This window comes from Rhinatrema bivittatum, chromosome 18 (assembly GCF_901001135.1).
Source record: "Rhinatrema bivittatum chromosome 18, aRhiBiv1.1, whole genome shotgun sequence".
NCBI classification, from domain to species: Eukaryota; Metazoa; Chordata; class Amphibia; order Gymnophiona; family Rhinatrematidae; genus Rhinatrema; species Rhinatrema bivittatum.
Window position 1 is genome coordinate 53,007,926 of NC_042632.1, and position 27,965 is coordinate 53,035,890.

The 27,965-nt window shown below is 47.2% G+C and overlaps 1 protein-coding gene across 3 annotated transcripts in view; it reads left to right on the forward strand.

The window, feature by feature from the left end:
* Window positions 1–388: 388 nt before the first annotated feature.
* Window positions 389–27,965, forward strand: part of TCERG1 (transcription elongation regulator 1) — a 67,526-nt gene continuing 39,949 nt past the window's right edge. Inside the window, exons 1-6 of one of the 3 annotated variants that reach the window (XM_029583246.1) lie at window positions 478–564; window positions 2,616–2,667; window positions 7,872–8,097; window positions 15,747–16,019; window positions 16,567–17,152; window positions 21,254–21,484. In XM_029583246.1, coding sequence (XP_029439106.1) covers window positions 2,624–2,667; window positions 7,872–8,097; window positions 15,747–16,019; window positions 16,567–17,152; window positions 21,254–21,484 — 1,360 coding nt within the window. In that variant the 5' untranslated portion in view covers window positions 478–564; window positions 2,616–2,623. Of the gene's footprint in view, window positions 565–2,615; window positions 2,668–7,871; window positions 8,098–15,746; window positions 16,020–16,566; window positions 17,153–21,253; window positions 21,485–27,965 lie in introns of all 3 variants that reach the window. The other 2 variants (XM_029583245.1, XM_029583247.1) reach the window with 2 other exon arrangements.

Genomic DNA, 27,965 nt, shown 5'->3' on the forward strand with positions numbered 1-27,965 from the left:
TTGTACTACATTACAAAGACTGACAGTAGCTGACGCGCAGTCCAACTATATTGTTTCAATGTATAAACAAGCTTTCTGATGCACCACAAAGGAACACAGAAGATGCATACAGTGACAAAACCGTGTGCGTGAAAAATCTGAAAGGAAAAAAATAATAAATGAGACATCGTACATCCTTTTCCCCTTAAACCCCATTCAAGTATCCACTGCCTGCCTTTGGAAGCTATGCTAACTGACACACGTGTCTCTCCTCGCCCCCTCCCCCCCCAAACCGGAAGCCTTACACTGCGCCTGCGTCAAACGTCTCACCTACCCGACCCCAGCCAGCAACCAACCGCACAGCCAATCTCGCTCTGCTCTGTTCAAGTCGAAGGTTCACCCCCCAGCCAATCGAAAGACGGGGAATGGTTCGCGGCCCCCTGGGCTGGCTGACTGACGCCCTTCTCGGCCAATGGAGTTTGGGGTCTGTCAGCCCGCGCTGGGGGCGGGATTTGGTGTCGTTACAGTTCCTGTAATGGCGGAGCGGGGGGACGCGGAGTCGGAGCGGTACAATAACGAGCTGAGGTGAGGGAGCTGCCGCAGATCCGCGCCCTAGGGGGACTGGGTGGCGGCCTCGGCGGCGAGAGCGGGAGGCCGGGGAGCGCCGCGGCCTGCACCTTGGGTACGAGTCGGCGGGCCCCGGCCTCTCCCGCTCTCGCCCTTCTGAATGGTCCCCTTCCCGGCCGCTGCCTCTGGCAGGCGTGCACACGGCCGGGGACGCCTCCCCCGGAGTCGGGGGCTTTCGCCCGGCGGCTCTGGCGCCTTATAGCCCGAGTTCCTTTCTCCGAAACACGGGGTGAGCTTCGGCCCCGGTTCCGTTGTCGGGTGGGGGAGGAAGCTCCCCTGCTAGGAGCATTGGTCAGGAACGAGCCCTGCCCCGACCGTTACGGACGAAAGGGGCTCTCCCAGAGAAGCAGGGCCGACCCCGCCTGCCCGCCCCGAGAGTGCAACTCCTCCTCCTAGCTCCCCCCCCCCAACTCGTTTTAACTCCCTTTTCTGTTGCACCCCCTACAACTCGCATATTCAGGTCCTCATGCTTTCACGTCTCTTATGTAGTTTTAGTGTCCCCTATAGAAGGAACATAATTCATATTTATTTGTTGCTGATGAGGCTTTTCTGTTCAGGATTCCCCCTGGAAAGTTATAATAAAGTCATAGTACCAGCCACAAAATAAAGTTACTTTAAAATTCAAAATGTGGTGTTTCCTGCAGCCTTGATGCATGATACAATTTATTTTAAGCAATTTGCATATAGAAATTAGGAAGTGTTAGAAATTTAATTCTGAAAGCAATGGAGAACACATTTGAAAAATATCATAATGCCTTTGAATAGATCAAAGGTGCAGGTGCACCCTGGGTATTGCATTCAGTTTATAGAATGAGAAAAAGTACCGAAAAGGGTAGCAAATGATGAAAACATAAAATGGAATGGTTCCCTTATGATGAAAGCTTTAACAGGTTAGGGCTCTTCAGCTTGGAGAAGAGACAACAGAGGAAATAATGCAGAGGCTTATAAAATAAGAAGGCTAGAACAGATTCTCTTTCAGGGCCAGATTCACTAAGGCTGTGTCTATGAGAAAAATGCTTAGTGAATCAGGCCCTCAGATCGTTCAAGGCCTAGAAGTCACTCCATGAAGCTAATGCGTAGCAAATATAAAACAAATTGGATAAAATATTTTTTCTGTCAGCGTACAATTAAGCTATGGCATTTGTTGTTAGGGAATGTGGTTAAGGCATCTAGCATAGTTGGATTCAAAAAGGGGTTTGTATAAGTGCTGGAAGAAAAGTTTATAAACAATCATTGGGCAAAGCCACTGATTTTCTCTGGGAGCAGGTAACAATGTCTATCTTTTGGGATCTGCCAGGTACCTATGATCCGGACTGGCTTCTGTCAGAGACAGGATGCTGGCTCAATGGATCTTGGTCTGACCCAGAATGGCACCTCTTATGTAAGAAATGGATCTACTCTTTGGAATTTATTGGGGGTTTCCTAGAAATTCAGATTGGCCACGGTTGGAGACAGGATGCTGGGCTCGATTGGTGTGTTTTCAGTAGGATTAGTAAATAATAGAGCACAGTAGACCCTGACCCAGCATGGTGTTTATGTTCACTGCTATATTAAAGTTTGTGACTGAGGGATTATAGTGATTCTACAAGTCTTCTGTGAGACAGTGCTTACAAATTCCTGGCATTCTCCTCATTTAAGTTTACAATTGGAATTAGATTTCAGAGTACTTAGGAAATGCCTTTTTTATTTGTATTTTATTGGTTTACTTTCATAGTTGGAGATAGCAAAGCTATAAATTTCATTGACCAAAAATGGACAACTGATTTCTGAATAGGCTATTTTCTGCTCAGCACTAGGCATTTACAGCATAACAATGTCATGTGTATGCTTTCAGTAGGACTAGTAAATAATGGAACATAGTAGAGCTGTGGTTATGTTACGGCATAATCGCTGGATATGCTACAAAATCAAATCACTCAGATTCTCAACTCTGATGTATTTTAATAATTTACATTTGTTTTTGTTACTTTTGGTTTTTATGGTGCTTCATTCTGTGATTTGACTGTAAGTCTTTTTTATGGATCCTGAAACAACAAGAAGAGAAACTTCTATAATGCATTTGTAAGTACTCATAGACAATGTAGAAGGAACATCAAGACCTTATAACTATTTCTTGCGCCTTTCCTCACCACTTAATTGGTAGAAGTAGAGGAGCTCATGGTTAGTTGTTTAACACTGGGCCAGCACAGATTCAGGTATATAGTGAAGTTACTTCTGGGGGATTTCTATGCAATACAGAATTTGTAGTGTATTCCCATTCCCCCCATAATTTTACAATTGTTCCACAAAATGTATGTGGCTGCCTGGCTGAGAGATGTAAAATTGACAGGATCCTCAGTTCCATCTTCTGTTCCCATCCCTCTCAGTCAACCAATCCCCTTCCCCCTTGTTCTGGGGCATGCAGTCAATCCCATATCACTTCTGGAACAGCTGATGCTTTCCGGTTTAGTAAGTTTAGGCCATGTGGTGCCTGCACACTAGTACTAGTCTCATGGTCTGTGGGAGTTGTGATGATCTGGGGGGGAGTAGGGTGGGGAAGAATGGTCTATTGGTTTATTGTTAGGACTTCTGGTTTTCATGGAATTTGGCAATGCATGGAGTCTGAGAAGAACTCTGAGCTGCCAATAGCACTGACTTCTTGCAACTGCTGGCATTTGTGACAACATCGGACCTTGCATTGCTGGTAGCTGTAAGAAGTCAGCACTGCCTACAGCTTGGACTCTGCAGCTTGTCAGATTAGAATCCCTGAAAACCAGAAGCTATAGTTACAGTGCACTTTTACAGTACTCTTCAGGGGAATTCTGCACTAAAGCCTTAAAAATTGTACATCTTTGAGAAATATTGTCCTTTCTGTATTGTATTTTAAATTAATCACTATCTTTGATTAATAATGAGTTTGTTATTTTGACAAGTGGAGTACAAAGAAATTTTGCAGAATTTTAAAATATTGCCCAGAGAATATTTTATATTTTTGTACCCGATTCCCTCTGGAGTATTTTCAGGTGTGTATAATTCATTAATGTCCCACAGACCAGTCCTCTCCTATCAGTAGATGGCAGGAGAGAACCAACTCCTTGCCTTTAAGCTGCCTTGCTGTATAATATGGCCTAGTTGGAGGAGGTATCAGTAGTTTTCTCCCTCCAGCAGATGGTAGATGGATAGTCTGGCAAGAGGAAAAAAAGACATGGAGGCCTTGGAGTTTAACTATAACTATCCAGGAAGTGGGTTGTGTTCTTCCCACATAGGCTGGGGCTGAGTCAGGGGATTGTGAGCAGGGACGAAAACCAATGGCGTCTGCTCTTCCCTGTCTCCATGGCAATCAGGGGTTGGCCTTTGGATTTCCCCAGTGAGCAAAAGTTGGCGGAGTAGTATTGTGGTAGACTCTGCCTGTACTTCCCTTCTCCCTTGGAGTTTAAGTATGGAGAAGGGGAGGAAATGTGGGCGGTGCGGGTCCCAGCGTACGCCGAGCATTACAAGCTCCTTCTACAAGACCTGCAGTGGTGAAAAGGTGCATTCCACCCACAGGAGGAAGGGAACCTTTCTGACCCTAACCCTTTGGCCCCCATCGTTATCCGCACCTCTGGTAAAAGGTCCCCTGGGAACGTCAAGCAGGCATAGGTCTCCCTCTATATGGGAGCTCTTGCAGGAAGGCCAAAAGTCTCAGGGTTTGGAAGGTTCACAGAGCCTGGAGTTTTCAATGCAGTTCATTAAGAAGATGCACAAGGCCTATTTAGGATTGAAGGGGCAGCAGAAGGGTCGGCCCCAGGGACCTGACGGCATAAGATAGCACCTCATCAAAGTGAGCATGATGGACATCAGAAAGGGGAATGTCACCTCGTTCCCATAAGCTGAGCCCTTGGGGAGAGGAAGAAATTCCCGTAGGGGAATCAGAGAAAGGGGAGCAGCCAGAAGAGGGTGAACTGCATTCCCAGATGGAATACTTAAGAAGCAGGAAATGAGTGCTCTTATTTACAAAGTCTCTAAGGCTTTGCAGCTGTAGGAGGGGCAGGTGAAGAAGGATATGCTCAAGGAGAACCCAAGCCTCATGGGCATCAAAAAAACCAGCAACCGCATTTATGTTGTACTTCACCATTCAAGTGGGAAACCCTAGAGCTGGCATTAAAAAAAACTTCAGAACGATGGAAAAGCTGTATCCGCTGCAAAAAGAGAAAAATTCTTTTGGACACCGCAAGTAGATATGGTGGCAGCATTATCAAAGGAGGACCACAGACTCAGTAGAAAAGAGTTCAGCACTGAAGAACCCGCAGGATCGCAAGCTGGATTCTTTGAAGAGATCCTTTGACTTGGCTAGCCTATCCCTGCAAGCACAATCTGTGAGGTCTATGAGGCAAGGGCAATGATCTGGTTACAGCAGGGACAAGCAGCAAAAGCTACTGTCCCTTTCAGCAAGGGCAGGATGCAACCTATATCCAAGAGCAACCTGGAGAAAAGGGGTAGACCTAAAGACTCCCTAGTGGACAATGATAACAGGAAAGGGTGGGGACAAACGGCGAAAGACACCCATAGTACAAGGTTTCTGGATTCTGCGTGAGACAAGATGGTCGATATTTTCCCTAGAAATAAGGGCGATCAGGCTGGCAGTGATAAGAGTTTCAGTGAGTACTGCAAGGGAAAGCAGGAGGAATTTTCTCAGACAATGCCACAGTGATGGCATATGAAAACAAACAAGAAGGTACAAGGAGCAAACAGGCCCAAAAGAATCTCAGTTGATGATGCAGTGGGCAGAGAAGCACCAGCAAGACATCTTCACAACTCACATAGCGGTACCAGATAATGTACAGTTGAATTTTCTAAGTCGACAAAAGCTAGATCCGGGGGAATGGAAACTAGCAGATTTTGCCTTCAATCAGATGGGGATGTCCCAGTTGGGACTTATTGGCAATCTACAAAGACACAAAAGTGAAGCATTTTTTCAGCAGGTTGAGGAGCAGCCTAGCCTACAGAATGAATGCACTGACACAGACCTGGCTGCAAGGGGCACTATTGTACGTATTCCCACCATGACAGAGGGTGGCCAAGGTGGTCAGGAACTTTGCGAATCATCCAGAGAAAATAGTTTTGGTGGCTCCAGACTGACGCACAATAAAGCTCTGGAATTTGTTGCCAGAGGAGGTGGTTAGTGCAGTTAGTGTGGCTGAGTTCAAAAAAGGTTTGGATAAGTTCTTGGAGCAGAAGTCCATTAATGGCTATTAATCAATTATACTTAGGGAATAGTCACTGCTATTAATTGCATCAGTGTTTGGGTAATTGCCAGGTTCTTGTGGCCTGGTTTTGGCCTCTGTTGGAAACAGGATGTTGGGCTTGATGGATCCTTGGTCTGACCCAGCATGGCAATTTCTTATGTTCTTATGTATATCTGTTAAGATACAGCATAGAGAAGCCAATAAAGTTCAACTCTGTCATAGATCTGCTTCATCAGGGCCCAGTGAACATGGAGGACCCAAGACCCTTTTTCTATGCAGCCTGGCTATTGAAAGGCAGAGATTGCTAAAGAAATGGGACTCAAGAAAAATCTCAACATTATTAAAAGCATGGAAAGTTTCGACCTCTCCAGCATATTTAAGAGTCTGGAAATGCATTGAGAGATGGTGTGAACAACTCGGCATTAGTGCAAGAAAGGCGGAATTGCCAGTAATCCTGTAATTTCTACAAGCGGGTCTAGAGAAAGCAATAAGTTCATTAAAAGTGCTGGTAGAGGCAATTGTTTGTTTCAGAGGCCAAGTTAAGAGGTCCCTGTAGGCACATGCAGACATAAGCAGGTTTTTGAGAGGGGCAAATCAAGTACTCCCTCCTAGGGAAGCCAGGTGCCATCATGGGACCTGAACCTAGTACTAAGGACACTGATGCAGGAGCCCTTTGAGCCAATCAAGCAGGCATCCGTGAAGGACCTGACACTTTAAAGTTTTTTCTGGTGGCAGTCTGTTGGGCTAGAAGAATCTCAGAGCTACTGGCCCTATATTACCAAGATCTGTGCCTATCATTTTCCAGAGAAAAGGTCAGAGTCATACCCAAGGTGGTTTGATTCCATATCAATGAGGCAGTTGTCCTGTGAGAGTTCACCGAAGAAGGGGTAACAGGGGAAAAAGAAAGGCATGAAAGGACTAGATGTAAGAAAGATCTTTCTTAGGTATCTAGAGATTATCAATCACTTCAGGAAATCAGGTAGGTTGTTTGTGGTGTTCGCAGGGCTATGTAAGGGAAAAGACCTTGATTGCAAGGTGGATTAAGGAAGCAATAGCTTCAGACTACATGCTCAAAGGTAAGAAAGTACTAGAAGAGCTCAAAGCTCTCTCCACCAGGGTCCAAGCAGCATCTTGGACAAAATCTGGAGCAGTCTCACCACTGGATATCTGTAAAGCAGTTACTTGGTCCTGTGCTGCATTCCTTCACAAAACAGTTTAGGCTAAACTTCAAGAAGGGAAAGAAGTGGTGTTCACCAGAGGAATGATGCAGACAGCCCTAGGACACTCCTGCCCAGGACAAGTACTGCTCCGGTACATCCCCATTGGTCTGGACTAGTCTGTAGGATGTTAAGGAAGGTGAAATTGGATCTTACCTGCTAATTTCCTTTCCTTTAGTCCTGACAGACCAGTCTAGAACTCGCCTGAAGAAGAGAAATTTATTTTTCCTGCTTCGTTTCATATAATGATGTACATAAGAGAAAGGCCTTGGTGCTGCGGAGTATGAAAGGTAAATACTTCCTACACTGCAGACACCTGAAGAATGATATTAAGGTTTAAGTCCTTTTTATTTTGTTTTCTGAATGCATTTGTTTGTCAGACCTTTGGTACATTTGAAAGAAAATGTTTGAGTGTCCCTCTGGCTAAAGAGTAGATGGAAACAGACTACACATCCAGTGGAAGAAGGATAGTTGGCAGGAATACACACACTCAGCTTGAGCAATAGACCACTGACACCTCCTCCGACTAGGCTGTATTATATAGAGAGGCAGCATAAAGGCAAGGAGTTGGTCCTCCGCCTCCATCTGCTGGTAGGAGGGAAAACCCCATTGTTCTGGATTGGTCTTTTAGGACTAAAGGAAAGGAAATTAGCAGGTAAGATCCTATTTTACCTTATGTTTGGAGGGCATCAGTAAAACAAAGGTGAATTTAAGCACGCTGAAAATCCTTTCCCTTGATAGTATTGCACTTAGAATTAATCATAAAGCCTTTGTTGCTGGGAAAGCACTTTTATTTTCCAGCTCTGTGAATGAGAAAATGAATTGTGGAACCTTTTTCCTACAGAATGGCTCAGCAGCAGGCGCTGAGATTTCGTGGTCCGGCTCCCCCGCCAAATGCTGTCATGAGGGGGCCACCTCCCCTCATGCGTCCACCTCCACCATTTGGCATGATGCGAGGCCCTCCACCGCCACCTCGGCCTCCGTTTGGGCGTCCTCCTTTTGATCCCAGCATGCCTCCAATCCCACCCCCCGGGGGAATTCCGCCGCCCTTAGGACCCCCACATTTGCAGGTAACGTGGTTTTGTGCTGTTTCAGCTTTGCTTGCAGTTTAAGTGGAGAGCCACATCAACATAAGAGCCATAAACTAAAATATTTTGGTAAGACGAGTTCTGAGAAGGGGCTGTAAAATGCATTATTGTATGTACATGCAGGATAGCGTAAGGGAAGACTCGCATCTCGTCAGAAGTTATAGGTCTTTATATCTAGCTTTAGAGAACTTTGTACCTGAACCCTGGTTGCCTGTTCCTAATTGGATTTACTGCTAATGGAAACAGCTCCAGTAGTCTTACATCACTTCGTTAATGACAGCTCGAGCTCAGTGGTTCTCAATTCAAGGTTTTGAGTTGTTTTATATACCCTCAAAGTCACAAAAATTCAAAAATCATAGAAAACAGTGTATTTACATTTCACTGTGATATTTGGGCCCATTTTTAAAATGACATTTTAACTGGTATTTGACACATGCACGCAAGTAGCTGAATTCCAGTCGAGGCCAAGAGGAAGTGACGTCAGTGTGGTGGAGCTGGTGGTGCTCGTGTGCTTCTTGCAGTGCATTATTGTCTCTTCCGGTGTGAAGGTCCATGCAGGAAGCTATGGCCATTGCTCACTTCAGGAAGATGGGGTGGGGAGAGGAATCTTAACAGTGGACCCTGCCCTAGCCATAGCGCACTGTGTATTTTAGGTATTTGTCAGTACTTCCAAACATAATTTATAAAATCAGAATATAAAACAATTTAGTATTCAGGAAGTCATGTTGCCAAACCTAAGCTGAATATAAAGTGTTTGTTGTTTAAGTTTTTTTTTTGTTTCCTCACTCTTTTCTCTGCTTTAATTTTGTCTGTCTTCTAATTTGATTACCTGGTTCTTTTTGCTTGTGCATTTCTCTCTCTTGTCATGTCTCTTTAAAATCTCATTTCTCTTCATCTTTCCTCTCCCTTCATTACAAATGCTTTACCACTATCCTCTTTCTCCTCGTGTTTCCCTCTTCAGCTCTCTTTATTTCCCACCCTTACTCTTTCCCCATTGAGCACTCTGAGCCCTTCATCTCTTCTTCACTAGCGCTTTGTCTCGCTCTCTCTCCCTTTCTGGCTCTTCTCAACCTCCCACACCCAGACCAGTATTCCTTCTGGCTCCCTCCCACCTCCCAGTATCTATCTTTAAACTTCCCTCCATGCTCTTGCTCTGTCTCCCCACCTGTCGGCCCATTATCACTTCTCTTTGTTCTCTTCAACATCCATTTCCTTTATTAGCTTTTTCCATTTCTCACCTCTTCATCTTCCCTTGCTCTCCTTTGGCAATTGGGGAGCAGCATGAAAGCAAAAAACAGGAGAGTAGCAGGACTTAGGAGTGGCAGCAGGCACCATGGGGTACAGTGAAATTATTGCCCTTCTGACCCTATAGCAGCCTTCTCTCTCTCCTACCCCGGGGGGGTCACTTTTAATTGGGAAGCCCATGCAATAGGAGGACAGGAGAAAGCGTGTAACCCTTTTGCTGTTCCCCACAGTGCCTCTGCTTAGTTCCATGACTGGGGTGCCTCTCCTGCTTCTCTCATTTTGGCACAAGATTGGGAGGGAGGGAGGGAAATGCAGGTCACTGTGGATAAATGGATCACCAAGAGAGCAAGGTTGGCGTTTCCTGCAGCAGTGGCAGGTGATTGTGTCCCACAGTTTAGGCTTGCCTCTCCTGTGCAGCAGTGGTGGACTGGCAGCCTGCAAAGTGTACCCCCCAGGGGTACATATAACCCTGGTTCCCTGTATATACCCGGATCAGTCCAGACTGTGGGTGGAGACAGACCAAAACTGTGAGGACAGAGCCTACCCTACACCCCTTCAGTGTTTGTCTGTCTCCAGCAGGTGCAGGCAGCTGAACCTACGGTTCTCCTTCTTCTTCTTCCCTTAGTTTTCCTGAGGGGATTTTCTTTACTTTTGGTCTGGATCAAGCAAGTATTAAATTTTTTTTTTTTTTTTTTTTAAAACAAGAGAGGACTTTGAAAGTTTTCTTCCTTTTTTTCCCTCACAGAGACAGTTCGGTCTCTCCGCTCTGCTGGGAGCCTAGGGGGGGGGGGGGGGCTTGCCCATCCTAGGCCCCTTTTTCCCCGGTGACCATCTGGGGTGATACTGGTGGTCCAGTCCCTCCCCCATTATCTAGCTGTCCACTGTAAAACAGGACCCTCTCGGGGAGTGTTTTTCCCCTGGCTTAGCTGAGCAGTTTAAAAAAAAAAAAAAAGGGGGACAAGCAGGGTTGTATTTGTTACTTGTAATTGTTACTTTTTAAGAACCGTGGACAGCTCCCTCAGCGTGCAGAGTTCAGTCGCTGCCTCCGCTGACCGACTTCAGCCCTGCACAGCTCAGCTGTTTTTACTTTTTTAGCAAATTCTTTTCTTCAGCGCTGTCCTTGGGAGTTCCAGCGCCTGTACAGCATGTGGAGAGTCTGCCACACGTTTTTCCCGCGGAGGCTTCTGTTCAGGGTGGGGAGGGTCCCTCATTGGTCCCCTTGCCCGCAGTGACCTGGGGGCGAGTTCCCCACCGCTTGGCCAGGCCGTTCCTGGCCCGGAAACCCGCGGGAATGGCGGACATCTCGGAAGCAGGCTCAAATGCAGAATCAGATGTGCAGGAGGAAGGTGAGCCTGATTTTGTAGTTTCTCCTTTGGATTTGAGCCCCCTCATGCCCCGGAGGGGGGTGCCTGACCTTTCCCTTACCTACCTCTCCCCCCCCAGGAAGTCTAAGTCTTGTTTCTCAGCGAAGTTTGTGCTTCTTATGCACAATTCCTATTTAGCCAGCTTACAGCAGGAGGACGATCCATCCCTGGGCTCCCCCCCCCCCCCCACCACCAAAAAACCTGTGAATTTCTCCGTCGCAACCTCCGAAGGCACCGGAGGGCCAGGGCTTGGTTAGGGTTAGGGTGGTTCTGGGGGTCCTGCCGCCTCCGGATCCGCCACAGCCGCTGCCGGTCCCAATTCCAGATCCGATGTTGACCCGCTGCTTCCTAACCCCCACCTCCCTCGAGGGGGACGATCCTCGGGTTTTACGCTTATTTCAAAAGGAGGAACTAGAACCATTCATTCCCTTCATTTTGCAGGAACTGGGCATTGAGCTGTCCCCGGCGGATACGGTAACGGCCGCAATGCCTGCCAACATTGACCCTGTCCTGGCAGGACTTAGGGCTCTTCCATGTACTTTTCCTTTTCACCCTATGCATAAGCTGATGCTCCTTAGGGAATGGGAGTCCCATGAGGTGGGACTCCGAGTGGGGAGGGCTATGGACAAGCTCTACCCCCTTCCTGAGGACTGCTTGAATCTACTTAAGATGCCCAAGGTAGATTCCTCTGTCACTCAGTTACCAAACACACCGCCATCCCAGTGGTTGGGGCTATGGCTCTAAAGGATGTTCAGGGCCGAAAGATGGAATTTTATCTCAGACACATATTTGAAGTCCTGTCCTTGGGAGTTCGGGCGACAATCTGCGGCAGTCTCATGCAGCGGGCAAGCCGCAGCTGGGTTCAACAATTACTCAGCACCTAAGACCTCCCGTCTGCAGAGGCGGAGCAGGCGGATTGCGTATGCGGTGGACGCCCTGTACGATCTTCTGCGAGTGCAAGCCAAGGCAATGGTCATCGCGGTCTCGGGCAGGTGCCTCTTCTGGCTGAGAAATTGATCTGCGAACGTCTCTTTCAAAGCGCAGTTGGGAAACTTCCCCTTCAAGGGCCAGTTGCTTTTTGGTGAGGACCTAGAGCAACTTATCAAATCCCTGGGAAAAAAATAAGGTTCATAAGTTGCCGGAGAACCACCCAAAACAGTCTAAGTCCTTCTTATCCTCTCACTATAGATTTAGGGGGCAATGCTGTTTTTCCACCAGGGCAAGGGGCTCGCTCCCGAGGGGTAATGCTTCCCGATCTCAATCCTGGTCTCATTCCTTTCGGGGATGTCGGCCCTTTAGGGATAGTAGCCAGCAACACTCAGACACCAAGACCTCCTCTCAATGAGATGGGGCCGGCTCATTCCTCCGTTCGAGACTTATGTAGACGACTGTCCCAGTTTCTCGGGGAATGGGCCACCATAACGACGGATCAGTGGGTCCGAGAGGTGATAGAAAAAGGCTACATGTTAGAATTTGGTCGAGACCTACCGGATCTTCACCTGATCTCCCCCTGCAGAAGTCAAAAGAGGCCTGCGGTCGAACAAACCTTGCACAGGCTGCTGGAACTGGGGGCCATAGTCCCAGTCCCAGTGGAAGAACAAGGGTCCGGCCAATATTCCATCTACTTAGTTGTGCCCAAAAAGGAGCGCTCCTTTCGTCCAATTTTGGATCTCAAGCGCGTCAACCGGACTCTCAAGGTTCCCCATTTTTGGATGGAAACCATGAGGGTGGTGATAGCGGCAGTTCGATCCGGAGAATTCTTGGCCTTGCTCGATCTGATGGAGGCCTACGTATACATCCCGATTCGCTGCGATCACCAGCGGTATCTTTGGTTCGAGATACTGGGCCAACATTTTCAGTTTCAAGCACTCCCCTTTGGTCTTGCCACGGCGCCACGCACTTTCACCAAGGTAATTGTGGTAGTGGCAGCCACCCTGTGTCGAGACGGAGTCCTAGTCCATCGTTACCTGGACGATTGGCTCATCTGGGCCAAATCAAAGTCTCTTTGCCAACTGGCGGTCAGCAAGGTCCTGTCGTGTCTGACCTCTCTAGGTTGGGTCATCAACTTTCCCAAGAGCAAGCTTCAACCCTCCCAAACATTGGAATTCCTGGGGGCGCGATTCGACACTCGAGTAGGCAGGGTGTTTCTTCAAACTCAGGGACCGAGTGCGCAATTTTCTCTCTCTTGCCCTGCCAGCGGCCTGGAATTATCTCCAGGTTCTGGGGTCCATGGCCTCCACTATCGATCTGGTCCCCTGGGTTTTTGCGCATATGCGTCCGTTACAGAAAGCCTTGCTATCCCGCTGGAAACCGGTATTGGAACAGTTTCAGACGCTCCTGCCGCTCTCAGAGTCTACCGTCACAGAACTGCAGTGGTGACTATCGCCTGCCCAACTTCAGAAGAGGATGTCACTTCTGACACTGCAGTGGATCGTGGTAACAACAGACGCCAGCCTCTCCGGCTAGGGAGCTGTATGCCAGACCCAGTCTGCTCAGGGGTATTGGTCTCTGGCCCAGTCTCGCTGGCACATCATTCGACTGGAAGCTCGAGCGGTCCGACTGGCTCTCATGGCCTTCCTTCCCCTACTCCTCCACAAGGTGGTGTGGGTCCTGTCGGACAATTCCACCATTGTAGACTACATCAATCGACAAGGGGGCACCAGGAGTTGCCTAGTCGCTCTGGAAGCCAGCAGGCTCTTCACATGGGCGGAACGTCACCTAGAGCGCTTAGTGGCGTCCCATATTGCGAGGAAGGAGAACATTCAAGTGGATTTCCTCAGTCGCCAGAGGTTAGACCCAGGCGAATGGGAATTGACAGATGCAGCGATGAACCTGATCATCCGCAGGTGGGGTCCCCCTCACTTGGATCTGATGGCCACCATGGCCAATGTGAAAGCTCCTCAGTTCTTCAGCCGCAGACAGGAACATTGCGCGGAAGGGGTGGACGCCCTGGTCCTTCCCTAGCCCTGCGACATTCTACTGTACGTGTGCCCTCCCTGGCCATTAGTGGGCAAAGTACTCCGAAGAATCGAGCTTCATCGCGGGCCTGTCATTCTAGTGGCTCCGAAATGGCCTCGTAGACCGTGGTTTGCGGACCTCGTGAATTTAGCCACGGACGGTCCCCTACGCCTTGGTCATCTTTCCCATTTTCTTCGGCAGGGTCCCGTATTTTTCGATCAGGTGGATCGCTTGTGTCTAGCGGCCTGGCTTTTGAACGGCGGAGATTGAGAAAGAATGGATATAAGGAAGAAATTATATCTGCTCCATTGCGGGCCAGGAAGCCGACTACCTCGCTTGCTTAGGTCCGAGTATGGAAGGTTTTTGAAAATGCGTGTGTCGCCTCGGGTATCTCGGCTCATAAGTCTCCAGTTTCCCAGGTCCTTTCTTTTCTCCAGAACTGTCTCGCCAAGGGGTTGTCGTTCAGTTCCTTGCGAGTGCAAGACTCTGCTCTCTGTTCTCTCAGGTACCATTGACGATTATTCAGTGGCGGCTTATCCAGATGTCATCCGTTTTCTCAAGGGAGCCAAGCACTTGAATCCTCCGGTCCGGGTTACTTGTCCCTCGTGGAGTCTTAACTTGGTTCTCCAGGTTCTCTGCGAAGCTCCTTTTGAACCTTTAAGGAGGGCTACGCTTAAGGATTTGACTCTCAAAACTGTCTTTTTGGTGTCCATTTGTTCAGCCAGAAGAATTTCAGAGCTCCAAGTGTTGTCGTGCAGAGAGCCTTTTCTACGTTTCTCGGATTCAGGGGTATCCCTTAAGACAGTACTCTCTTTCTTGCCAAAGGTTGTGTCTTCTTTCATGTCAATCAGTCCGTGGAACTTCCGGGCTTTTTCTTCGTCAGAAGTAGCAAATACAGCTGGGGGTAATCTGCGGTGCCTCGATGTGAAACGGGTCTTGCTGCGTTACCTTCAGGTTACAAATGAGTTCCGGGTCTCTGACCACTTGTTTGTTCTGTGGAGTGGGCCAAATAAGGAAATAAGGCTTCCAAGGCTACTATCGCGCGTTGGCTAAAGGAGGCCATTGCGTCGACTTACATCTGTAAGCTCATTCCTTACGGTCTCCGGCTACTTCTTGGGCGGAGAGTCAATCTGTCTCTCCGCAGGAAATATGTAGGGCAGCTACTTGGAAATCCCTGCATGCTTTTGCTCGTCATTACTGTCTGGATGTGCAGGCTCCAGTTTTTGGCTCCTTCGGGCGGCAGGTTCTTCGAGCTGGACTATCTCTGTCCCACCCTGTTTAGGGAAGCTTTGGTACATCCCACGGTCTGGACTGATCCGGGTACGTACAGGGAAAGGAAAATTGGTTCTTACCTGCTAATTTTCATTCCTGTAGTACCACGGATCAGTCCAGACACCCGCCCGTTCTAGATCTGATACGTTCCCTCAAATGTTCTGTTTTTTTCTACAGGTTTTTTCAATTATCTGATTTGTTGTCTACTATTACTAAAGGCACCGGAACCATCTAACAGATGAAAATAAAATTGTATGCAAGAGCGTTTTTATTCATACAGAATCCTTTCAGTTGTTCACTTGTTCAATTTGTTAGTTTGTTCTTATTGCTTGCTTGATCTTTGGGAAGTTATATCTGCTTTGAAAGTACTTTATACTGAAGTGGTGTAGGGTAAGCTCTGTCCTGATATAGGATGCCCTCACAGTTTTGGTCTGTCTCCACCTGCTGGACAGGAGGCTCAACCCACGGTCTGGACTGATCCATGGTACTACAGGAACGAAAATTAGCAAGTAAGAACCAATTTTCCTTTGAAAACCACTGCTGTCTTCAGCTCTTTCTCTCTCAGGCCTACTGGAGTAATGAATAATTAGGTGTTGTCACTTAATGTTTAACTTTATGGAAGTTTTCAGAATGTATTCTGTTTATCTGCTTCAGGGCTTTTTTATCCATTAAAATTCATTAAAACAAAACAGGACTTCAATGCAGATGTCTTACTGAAGAATTGATTGAAGCAGTTCATGATAAAATATTGGATGGCGCCTTGATTTTCTTGCTATTTTAACATTTTCACAGAGGCCGCCATTCTTGCCGCCTCCCATAAGCACCATGCCGCCACCTCCAGGACTGATGTTTCCTCCAGGGATGCCTCCGGTTGCTACTCCCACAACTCCAGCTCCAACTGCAACCCCAACCCCAGCCACAGCCACAGCCCCAGTCCTTACTCCTTCTCCGACGCCTGCTCCAGCCCTTACTCCGTCTCCGACTCCGACTCCTGCTCCAGCACCTGCACCAACATTAGCGCCTAATGAAGAAATCTGGGTGGAGAACAAAACGCCAGATGGCAAGGTAAAACGTGAACTGCGGTTTATTCCTATAAGGGACCAGAGTCGCCAAAATGTTGAAGGGCTGAGCAGCACAAAATCCTTTTCCCCTGCTGTGATGAGCAGCATTTTCAGATGGTGCGTTGTCGTTTTCAGGTGTAAAGAGCTCTCCTAGTCAGGCACACTGTCCAGATCAGATTGTGGGTTTATAAAATATGCGTGTGTCTGATGTTAGTATCCATGTTTACATTTTTCAGATTATTCATGAAGGCCCAATTCTTAGTTTCTTAGTTGATCTTGCTCCTCACGAGTAGAAAAGTTGAACTGTCTAATGAGGTCATTCACTTTGGCTGTACTGCTATGTACATCTCTTGTTTTGGAGGATGCGTGCTAGATGGGAAAGTTTCAAGCTGTTCATAAGGAGTTTTGCAGTGCTGGAGAATGTGCATAAAGCTTCACCAGGGATTTACTGAATTGTTTATTTTGAATCTTTCCAGCAGTCTTAATGCTGCTGTTCACATTGAATGATTTACTGGACTCATCTGAAATCTGTTTTTCCTGTTTCTTCTTAGGTCTATTATTACAGTGCACGCACACGGGAGTCTGCGTGGAGTAAACCAGATGGAGTGAAGGTCATTCAGCAGTCAGAACTGGCCCCGATGATGGCAGCTCAAGCTCAAGTGCAGCAGGCTCATGCCCAGGCCCAAGCTCATGCCCAGGCCCAGGCTCAGGCCCAAGCTCAAGCCCAAGCCCAGGCTCAAGCTCAGGCACAAGCACAGGCACAAGCTCAAGCCCAAGCTCAGGCACAAGCTCAAGCCCAGGCTCAGGCTCAAGCTCAAGCCCAAGCTCAGGCCCAAGCCCAAGCCCAAGCTCAGGCTCAAGCCCAAGCTCAGGCCCAAGCCCAAGCCCAAGCTCAGGCTCAAGCCCAAGCCCAGGCTCAAGCCCAAGCTCAGGCTCAAGCCCAAGCCCAAGCTCACGCTCAGGCTCAAGCTCAGGCACAGGCTCAAGCACAGGCCCAGGCTCAGTCGCTTGCAGCAATTGCCACATCTGCAGCCAGTAGTCCCTCAAGTGTGGTATCCACATCCATGTCAGCTGTTCAGTGCTCCTCAGCCTCCACAACTACCACTACGCCTACTGCTGCTTTACAGACAGTTTCCAGTGAGTATTAAAAGGATCTGTTTGTAATGAATGCAGGGCAACAAGCGTTTTTCCCCCCAGATACCTTTTTAACAAGCAAAACCTGAAAAAGTTGTTTTTTTGGGGGTGGAGGGGAATTGGCATGGCAATTTCTTTCTGCTCTTTTAGGCTAACAGAACTGACCTAGTTATGCCACCCTGCCATCAGATGGAGACAGTGAACAAGGTGACCACCATAGCTGGCTTTAAAAAAACCTTCCCTGTACATCCTCAGATCAGTCCAGGCTCCTGGGTTTTGCCTCCCTTCCAGCAGAGGGAGACAGAGACATTTTTACAGCCACCAGCACATAACCTGGTGTAGCACCTACAGCCCCTCAGCATTTCTCTTGTCTCCAGCAGAGGGAGGAGGTGCAAAACCTGCAGTTCTGAACCTCAAAAAAAAAAAAAGTCTGAGAAACTTTCAGCAGGTAGAAGATCCCCTCCTAGGAGGTTGGCAGGTCATGGTGGGACCATCCCTCCTGGTAGTAGGGTGGAACGAGCAGGGGTTGGGGACCCTAAATTGCTCTTGGTTCCCTCACTTCCAAGACCCTGGGGAAGATTCCTTTGCCACTCTTCAGTTAAGCCTGCTTCTTTTTTCTGTTTGTGCTCTTTTTCTTGTTTTCTGCCTGTTTGTGTTTTTATAAAGTTAAAAAAAAACGGGACAAAGGCAGGAGGAGATCGTGCAGAGAAGCGCTTTGGGGGTTAGTTGTTCTTTTTCGCTCTCCCCCTTTGCTTCCCCGGCCTGCGTGGTCACCACTGCGACTCAGGATGCTTTGGGAGCTTCGATGCGCCGTTTTTTGGGACTGCTTCCTCACGCTTCTCGCGGGCAGGCTGCTGTGTCCGGTGAGGGCATGTCGGGGGAGGGGGCCCCACGGCGACGTCCCCCCGGCAGTGCCAGCCGTTTTGGGGACCTCTGTGTCTAAAGCACAGATCGTGGCGGGGGGGGGGGGGGGGATCTCCCACCAGCGCTTTCCCCAGCTGATTTAAGCCCCAAGGAGGCCCCGGGGGGGGGGGGGGCCGCGGGGGAGTCGGATCCTCTGGATGAGCATCCGGATTCTTTCTCTCCTTTTTCGCTTGATTTCGTGCTCTTGATGCACAAAGCTTTTTTTAGCCCTTGAGGTTGCAGGGCGGCCCTTTCCTAAGGACCAGGCCACTGATCCCCCCAAAGGGGAAGAGATCCAAGCTCTCAGAGAGGCCCCCGGGGCCACAATGGTTCGGCAGGTCCAGGTGCCTCTGAAGGCGGGGGATTTGGAGGGGGGTCTCCTCTGAGGAATCGGAGGGGAAATTGTCTCTGGTGGTTGGCGCCTCAGACACTGATCAGGATCAGGGCCTGCAGGACCCGAGCGAGGAAGCAGAGTCTGACCCGTCCGTAGAGGGTGATGATCCCAAGGTGCGTCGCCTTTTTCACAAAGAGGAGCTAGGTCCCTTGATCCCGCATGTCCTGGCGGAGTTAGGCATAGCGGCTCCCCATGTGGGGAATGGGAGAGTGCCCAACTGTGATTTAGAAGAGGAGTCTGCTGCCCAGTTTCGCAGCCAGAGGAGGCATCTGGCCGACACCGCTGAAACCATGGCTCTGGCCTGCACCCTGAGGAGATCATAGAGGGCACCAGCCCCATACGCAACCCCGACCTCCAGCCGCTCCGCCTGTTCCGCCTCTGCAGACGGGAGGTCCTGGGTGCTGAGTAGTTGTTGAACTCACCTGAGACCTGCACCGAGCGCTAGAACTTCAAAGATCCTTTTGAGATGTACCTCCAATTTCCGATCCTGAAGTTCCTTCAAAGCCGTCGCTCCAACCACCGGGATGGTGGTTCTCTTTGTGACAGCGGAAACCGAAGCATCCACCTTAGGGACCCTGAGCATCTCTAGGCAGTGGTGCGGGAGGGGATAGAGCTTGGCCATTGCTCTGCCCACTCGTAAGCCGCATTCCGGAGCCTCCCATTCCCGGAGAAGTAACTGCATTAGCACAGGATGAAAAGGGAAGGTACGTGGAGGGACTCTCAGTCCTGCCAGGACAGGGTCCACGTTACTGGAAACCGGGGTACCTGTGGCTTCCACCGGAGGGGCATCTGTGCCCAACTTGGCTAGAACAAAAAGGGATGAGCGGGTCCAGCTCCTCCCGTTGGAACAAGCGTAAGACCCTCGGGTCGTCCCCTTCGACCGGTGGATTCTGAGTTAAAGGATCTGCATCCGGATCAGGCTCCGGGAGCTGAGGAGGTGGGGTAGGAGGATCTGGCGGGTTTTGCGCCCCTGGTATGGTCCGAACCCGATTAGTCCCCTGGGAGCTTGGGTCCCTGGTCTGTAGATACCCTGGGCACCTTCGCAGTTAGGGGGTCTTTGGAGGGGATCCTCCTGCTGCAGCAAGCTAGCGACACAAGCTCTGTGTCATAAAAGTACAAAATCAGTAGTAAAATGAGAAGGGCTTTCCCTGGAATTGGAGGAGGGGGGATATCGTCCTGAGGGTCCAGGATCAAATCCGGAGAGTCCACGGGGATTGATGAACTCCACAATCCCTTCCCCCGCCTGGCAAAGAAACAGGCTCGATATGTGCAGGAAGCCGGCTCTCCACATGTTGATACAAAATAGCGGTCGAGGCATGGGGGGGTGTGAGGAGTTGCTGCGGGAACGGCAAAGTCCTTCTGTGCCCTGCTGCCCGGAGAGAGAGAAAACTGCTCTCCGCTCCTTCCCCCGTAAGCTGCTGGCCCTTGTCCAGGGTACTGATTAATAAAAAGTAAAAGCCTTTCCTCTTTTTTTTTTTTTCCCCAGACAGCTTAAAGTGACAGAGGAATTTTACTTCTCTGACAAGAGACCCGAGGCATGAAACTTCTCAGGGGTCTCAATGGGGGAGGGACTGGACCACCAGTATCACCCCAGAGCCAGGCAAGAGGCCTCTGGGAAAAGAGTCCTAGGCTGAATAAATCAAAGGGACAGGACCCCCCCTAGGCCCAAGCAAGAGCGAGGAGTCAGAACAAAACAGCTCCTGATGACTAAACTTTTTTTTTTTTTTTACTTTTTAAACACTGGGAATTAAAGCAATACTTGCTTGATCCTTTATAACTAGAGAAGGAGGAAGAAGAACTTTCACAAACCAAAAACTGCTACAAAGAAAGGGATCCACAGGTTCTGCATCTGCTGGAGACAGAGAAATACTGAAGGGACACAGGGGGAGCACTGTCCTGATATAGGATACCTTTTGAGTTTTTCTCTGTCTCCATCTGCTGGAAAGGAGGCTCAACCCACTGTCTGGACTGATCTGGTTACATACAGGGAATAAGCCGTATGTTGTTGTTTTTTGGCCATCATCTTTCTGCATTGCTGTGTTTGCTATGCCACTGAGCCATCTGATGATCCCAACAGTAAAAATACTTAGAAAACAATAATGAAAACTGTATATTTAAAAAAATAATTTTATATCACTGCCAATATATGTAGTGTTGTAGGAAAGAAATTGCTAGTGTCAATGCGTTAAAAAAAACAAAACAACTTACAGGTTAAATGACTTGTCCAGAGCTAAGTAGTGACTGGTGAGTAGGAGAAATGAATTGAGGGGGTTCCCAGCTCTGAGGTATACTGCTATTTTAAACACAAAACTGTTCATTGCATTGGGTTCTAAACATGGCACTTGAAAAATAAGTTGCTTTACAGTTAACTCATTTTATAAGAAATATATTCCGTACAGCATCATAACTAGACTGAGCTCCTTTATTTTGAAATAATCCTGATATGTCTTGTTGCTTAAAGGGGCACTTGATGGTGAGGTACTCTTGTGAAGCAATTCAGTAGTTAAACACCGTGCTGTTCGTTACTAGTATACAGGTGCCCAGCGGCTAAAAGCCCCTTCTGGAGGAAGACAAGGGGCTGACATGGAGGCTGGCTGCAGGTGTTCCTTGAATCCTGAGGTGCTTTTCCAACACGATTAGCCAGCTTTCTTAAAAGAGAAAATTAGTGTACAGCTGAAAATAATTATTTGGGGGAGGATAGGGCTTAGTATATTTAGAGTATATACAGAAAAAAATACGATTTACATGATATATTTCAGACATATATCACATTGGTTGAACGTGGAACCTTGTTTTTGTTCTAACAGCATCTACTACTCAAGACCAGACCTCAAGTTCTTCTGTTTCTGTTCAGACCTCTTCGGTCAGTGTTTCAACGTCTGCCCCTGTGGCCACTACTGTACAGACTGTTCCCCAGCCGATTCCACAAACCCTATCTCATGCAGTGCCTCAGCCAACTGCAACTCTTCCAACTTTTCCGCCCGTGATGGTACCTCCATTTCGTGTCCCTCTTCCTGGCATGCCCATTCCACTTCCTGGTAAGTTGTCAAACCAGTGGTTAGTTTGTGTTCACACTTGTGTGTCTGTTTCATTTGAAATTTGGTTAAAATCCTGCTTATTTACTGTATTCCTGGAATAATTTGGTGCTAGCAAATCATATTTCTAAATTGTATAAAATAATATAGAAATATGTACCTTTCATTTTATGTCTGGACAGCAGAGTGATTGAAAGATGGTCCAGAAAAGACATGTTTGTTACAGGCTGGAAGGGACTTTTTGTTGATCATGATTATACAGTACTCACATTCCTTAAATGCTTTACCTTACTTTCACTGGCAATGTTAAGTTTCAATAGATTTGTTTTCACATGCATGTAATCAGGTAATCTTCATCATTTACCTTTTCACTCCCCGTTTTATACATTCCAACTTAACTGCATTTGCTGTAGTTATTTTATTTGTAGTTTAGGGCTTTTCTAGGCATAATGCAGCGGAAACATCTCTCTGATAGATCCAAAAGGGTGTTGAGGAGGGAAACGCTTTTGTTGACATATGGATTTCAACAGTAACATTATTGTGGAAAGATGTCACAAAATAGAGGTGGTGAACTGTCTTTTGCCTTTGATAATATCTTTGCTTTTTAAAATATGAAACATTTGAAAAAGGGTATACAATTTCAGAGTTCCAATTGGGTAAAATATAAAAGTATGTAACATTTACTTTTTCTGTTTTAGAGGTTTGTTTGCTAAATACTTTTGCAATATGACATAAGGGACAGATTGACCCCTGAGGAACAGTGCAAACCTTGCTTTGATTGCATTTCATCAGTACAAAGCACCTATTGCTGTTGCTGTGACTGTTTGTCTCTATCTATCTAGCTATCTATTGACACTCTCCATAGATGAATATAGCTGAAAATTTGGTACAAATCGGGTTTCAAATCCCAGTTACACTTCTTGTGACCTTGGGCAAGTCACTTTACCCTCCATTGCTTCAGTTGCAGACTTACATTGTGAGCCCTCTGGGGACAGAGCAATGCCTCCAGTGCCTGAATGTAATCTGCTTTGAAGTGTCAAGAGGTGGAATATAAATATGCCAAATTCTGAACTAGTTCTAGTAAATTACTTCCTTTCCTAGCATGGAGCCAGATGGACTCAGGACCAATGGGTTATGCTTCCCTGCTAGCAGATGGAGATGAAGTAAGATTTCAAAGCTGACGTTACCCTATATACACCCCTTTAGTGACCTTAGCTCTCCAGTATTCTCTGTGTCCAGCAGATGGTGGACATACCTCTCCCTGTAGGGATTGTTCTTTTTGGAAGGAGAAATTCTACTTTTTCACGTAGATAAGCATCTGAATTAGCCATGCTGTCTGGGTAAGTCTTCCGTGCCACTAGGTGGCGGAGCTGTCTCTGTCTAGTAAAATTTTTCAGCCAGGGGCTCCCTCCTGCCTGTTGCTTGGATTGCCTCAGGTTCCTCAGTCAGTTTTTTTCTGCGCGACCTTTAGCCTCACGGAGCTCCTCTCTCCTGAGAGAAACTGAATTTGTGAGGAAAACGTTTAAAGAAAAAATATCAGAAAAAGCAGCAATTTAACATTTTTGAGATCTGCTTAGCTATGCCTCGTGCAGGCTTCAAATTTTGTTTGTGTGGTAAAATTATGTCGGCCACAGATGGCCACTCTTCTTGTTATGTATGTCTTGGACTGCAACATGATCAAAAGAATTGTGGGGACTGCAGACGCATGTCCCTACGGGCTCAAAGACAGCGAGCCGCAAGAATCCAAGACTTACAATCCAGAGCTTCAGGCTCTTATGCCACTTCTGAAGCCTCTGTTCGCTCCTCTCCAGGTCCTAAACGAAAAAACAAGGACCTGTCATCGAGGAGAGCCTCTTCAGTGGACCCCCCCAGGTCAGGACATCGCCCCTTGACTGCTGGCCGAGACTCAGTTCAAGGCGCGTGGGATGCGTCGGCGGCATCGTGGCCGTGTGCTTCACCGACGCATTTCATTACAGTGACGCATCGACGCTCTACCGATAAGAGAACCGATGCCATATTGAAAAGTGCGATCGCTGATGCATCGACGGGCCGAAGCATCGACGCAAGCAAGATTCTGTGTCGAAGAAGCATAGACCTGACGCACTCGACGTCGACGCATCGGGTTGCATCCTGCGACGCAACCCGATCCTATCGACACACTGGAGATCCCTCCGACTCAACCGGCTCTTAACTTACCGAAGAAACACCATTCTGGTCATAAGGGGAAGAAACCAGTTTCAACACCCTTACCAATAGAATCTGAAGAAGATATATCACCAATTCACCTATCGGATACATCTTTTTCACCTGGATCGTCATCTGCCTCTGCACCATCCATTGATGCACAGGTTCCAAGAAAGGTTTTACCTTCACAACCACCGTTTAGACCTGCGCCAGCTCCTCAGCCATCTACGTCGACATTAGCAACACAGGCAATGTCCCAAATTACTACTATTCTTGATCAACTCCTACAGGCGGTAGCCACATTGACATTACCACCTACAGGACCTCCAGAACAACCTTTTCCTGTTCCGGAAGATCCACCAATACCCACTAAGGCACCTAAGGGCCTCCCACCTTCAAAGTTACAAATAAATGAGGACATTTCAGATACAGTTACTTCCTCAAACTCATCAACGGGTTACCCTTCTGACCCACCAGAACTGCCTCCGCAACCTTCTTCCCCTCCGGAGGACCTTTCTTATTCTCAATTTATTGAAAAACTTGGACAAATATTAAATGTTGAAACCAAAAGGATTTCGGACCCCCGACAGGAAATGTTGGGAATCTTGAAGATATTTGATGTTCCTAATGAGCCGGTAGCTTTACCACAGCACCAGGTTTTAACATCCTTAATGGAGAAAGCATGGGACACTCCGTTATCTACACCTCCAACATCTAGGAAAGTAGACATTAAATATCGAATGAAAGATTCTCCATTTCACACTATAGTCCATCTTCCACACCAATCAGTTGTAGTTGAATCTGCGATGCAGAAAGTTCGTAAGACAAAGATACATTCTAACACTCCTCCCACTAAGGAAAGTAAGTCCCTTGATGATTTTGCTAAGAGATCCTTCCAATCCGCAATGCTGAATGCCAGGATAGAAAATCATCAATTTTATATAGCTCAATATTTATTTGAGAGCTTGCAGGCATTAAAGCCACACCTACAACAAGGGTCTCATGATTACACATTACCTATTCCATTTTATAATTTGGAAGAAGGATTAAGACACCTTTTAAGATTGGTACACGAGGGCTTCGACATCTCAGCTAAATCATCAGGAAATGCATTAGCGGCACGACGTCTGGCGTGGTTACGCTCCAGTGCTATTCATGAGGATGTACACGACAAACTTACAAATCTGCCGTGTCGCCCAGATAATTTATTTGGAGATCAGTTTACTACGACAGTCGCAAAACTGAAGGAATAAAAAACTGCGGTCCTTTCTTTAACAGCACCTCAGCATTCTACCACAATACGACGTTCGTACATTACACCTGCACCTTACAGAAAGCAATCCTTCAAACCATATAAACCATATTACAAGCCTCAAACCTATTACCCACCCAGGCAACAGCCGTATCAGCCACCAGCACCTCGTCAGCGTGCAAGAAACCCCCAACCATCTAGACAGCCGACTGATCCTCAGCCGGCAAAACCTGCATCAAGTTTTTAAAACCTGCTCTGCCACTACCACCACCACCACCACCAGTGGGAGGGAGATTATCCAATTTTCTTCCAGCTTGGAACAGCACAACATCAGATCAATGGGTCCTATCCATAATACAACACTGATATTCTCTCCATTTTTCCTCCCTACCTACCCTCCCACATCGAATCCATCAAAAAACATTCCCATCTCACAAATCTCATCTTCTGCAAGAAATACAACTTCTCTTACAAAACAATTGTATTCAGAAGATACCTTACCCAGAGGAACATCTAGGGTTTTACTCCCAATATTTCCTAATTCCCAAGAAGTCAGGAGGACTGCGCCCAATCTTAGTCCTCCATTCACTCAACAAATATCTTCAAACAGAGAAATTCAAAATGACTTCTCTCAAATCCATTCTTCAACCCAATGATTGGATGTGTTCACTCAACCTGAAGGATGCATATGCACATATACCAATTCATCCAAGATCCAGATGTTAACCGTGTTTCCAGATGGAAAATCAACACTTCCAATACAAAGTTCTTCCATTTGGCCTCTCCTCTGCCCCAAAAGTGTTCACCAAGTGCCTAGCAGTGGTGGTGGCACACCTTCGACCAAAGGGGGTGCAAATATTTCCTTTTCTTGACGATTCGCTGATAGTTGCAAACAATCAATCACTATTACGAGACCATCTTCTTCGAACGATCTCGTGCTTAGATGCTCTCGGTCTTCTCATCAACTACGAAAAATCAAATCTGGAGCCCACTCAAACTTTACAGTTCATAGGAGCCCTCATAGACACAGTCCAAGACAAAGCATTCCTACCGCATCAGAGAGCGTTAACTCTTTCAGCGTTAGCTACAACTCTTCTTCACACTACAACAGTGCCAGCATGCCAGGTCCTCAAAATTCTTGGCCATATGGCTGCATCCATTTATGTGGTTCCAAATACGCGCCTCCATATGCAACATCTACAATGGGGCGTAAAACATCTGTGGGATCAATTTCTCCAACCATTGTCAACACCCATTTCATTAACCAACAGTATGAAACAAGACCTGGAATGGTGGATACTTCCAGGAACCCTACAAATGGGCTCCCCCTTATGCCCATTACGACATCAGATCATACTAACCACAGATGCGTCCCCCACAAGATGGGGAGCACACTTGAACCACTTACAAACACAAGGTCAATGGACTTCATACGACAGACACTTCACATCATCCTCTTGGAACTGAGAGTGGTACGTTATGCCCTTTGAGCCTTTGAAAGCTACCTTCAGGGAAAAATTGTAATGATTCACACGGACAATCAAGTTACAATGTTTTACATCAACAAAGGAGGGTCCGGTTCTTGGAACCTCTTCAAAGAAACGGTTCAGATTCTGGAATGGGCCCACTGCAGACTCATTTCCCTGCAGGCGACTTATCTGCCAGGCATTCACAATTCTAGAGCAGACAGACTCAGCAGGATTTTTCACCCCCACGAATGGGAGCTAAATCCAAAAGTCATCAGTCACATATTCTTGGTATGGGGTCTCCCATCTATAGACCTTTTTGCAACAGAAATCAACACGAAAATCAAGACCTTTTGATCAGTTTACCTGAGTCCACACAGACTCGCTCCGGATGCCTTTTTAATCAATTGGAAAAACAATCTCCTATACGCATTTCCTCCTATACCTCTCATCGCTCAAACAATTCAGAGATGTATCGAGGACCAAGCAGATCTGATACTCATAGCACCTGCATGGCCAAGGCAACCATGGTACAGCTACCTCCTACGCCTATCGATTTGCAATCCGATACCTCTAGGGGATAGCGGTCGCCTTCTTTCACAGGACAATGGATCACTACTACATCCCCTTCACTCTTCCCTGCATCTCACGGGATGGAGGTTGAGAGGCTCGCATATCAGCATTTGTAACATCTCTCCTGCTCTCCAGGACATACTACTGTCCTCAAGAAAACTTTCCACAAGGTTAAATTACCAAAGAAAGTGGATTCGCTATACTTCCTGGTGCTTATCGACAGGAACAGATCCATTCACTTGCTCTTCGGAACAACTTCTCTCGTTCCTTCATTTGCTATACAGTGACGGACTCGCCACTTCCTCTTTGCGGGTACATTTAAGCACTATCGCAGCTTACCACATCCCTCTTAATGGAGAGTCTATTTCATGTCATACTTTAGTTTCGAGATTCATGAAAGGAGTTCTACGCTTACATCCACCTTTACAGAAACTACCAGTACCGTGGGATATTAACACAGTTCTCGAACAACTCATGCTTCCACCGTTTGAACCTTTAGAAACCTGTCACCTTCGTTACCTTTCTTGGAAGGTGCTCTTTTTAGTGGCACTAACTTCAGCGAGACGGATAAGTGAATTTCATGCCTTGGTTCATTTCCCTCCTTATCTTCAATTTCACCATGACAAAGTGACCTTACGGACACACCCGAAATTTCTGCCAAAGGTGATCTCCAGTTTTCATATTAACCAGATTATCACCTTACCTACCTTTTATCCAAAACCTCATCACAACGACACTATATGATACTTAGGCTTTGTACTTTTGTGTGAGGCAAAGAGAAGGTGTTCATCTAATTGTGTTTGCCCAGACGGCATAACTGACTAGCCCCTTACACTGAGACTTGTGTTATTTTCCACAGGATTAGTATATGCCTTGTGTTTAAAAGCATGCCATAAATGTGAAATGAAAGGTAGAAATACAAATTCCCTCGGTTACCAATGTTTTTTCTTGTAATGACATCTGAAATTTCTATAGACCTGCAGGTGGCAGTACTTAGCTTCAAGATCTG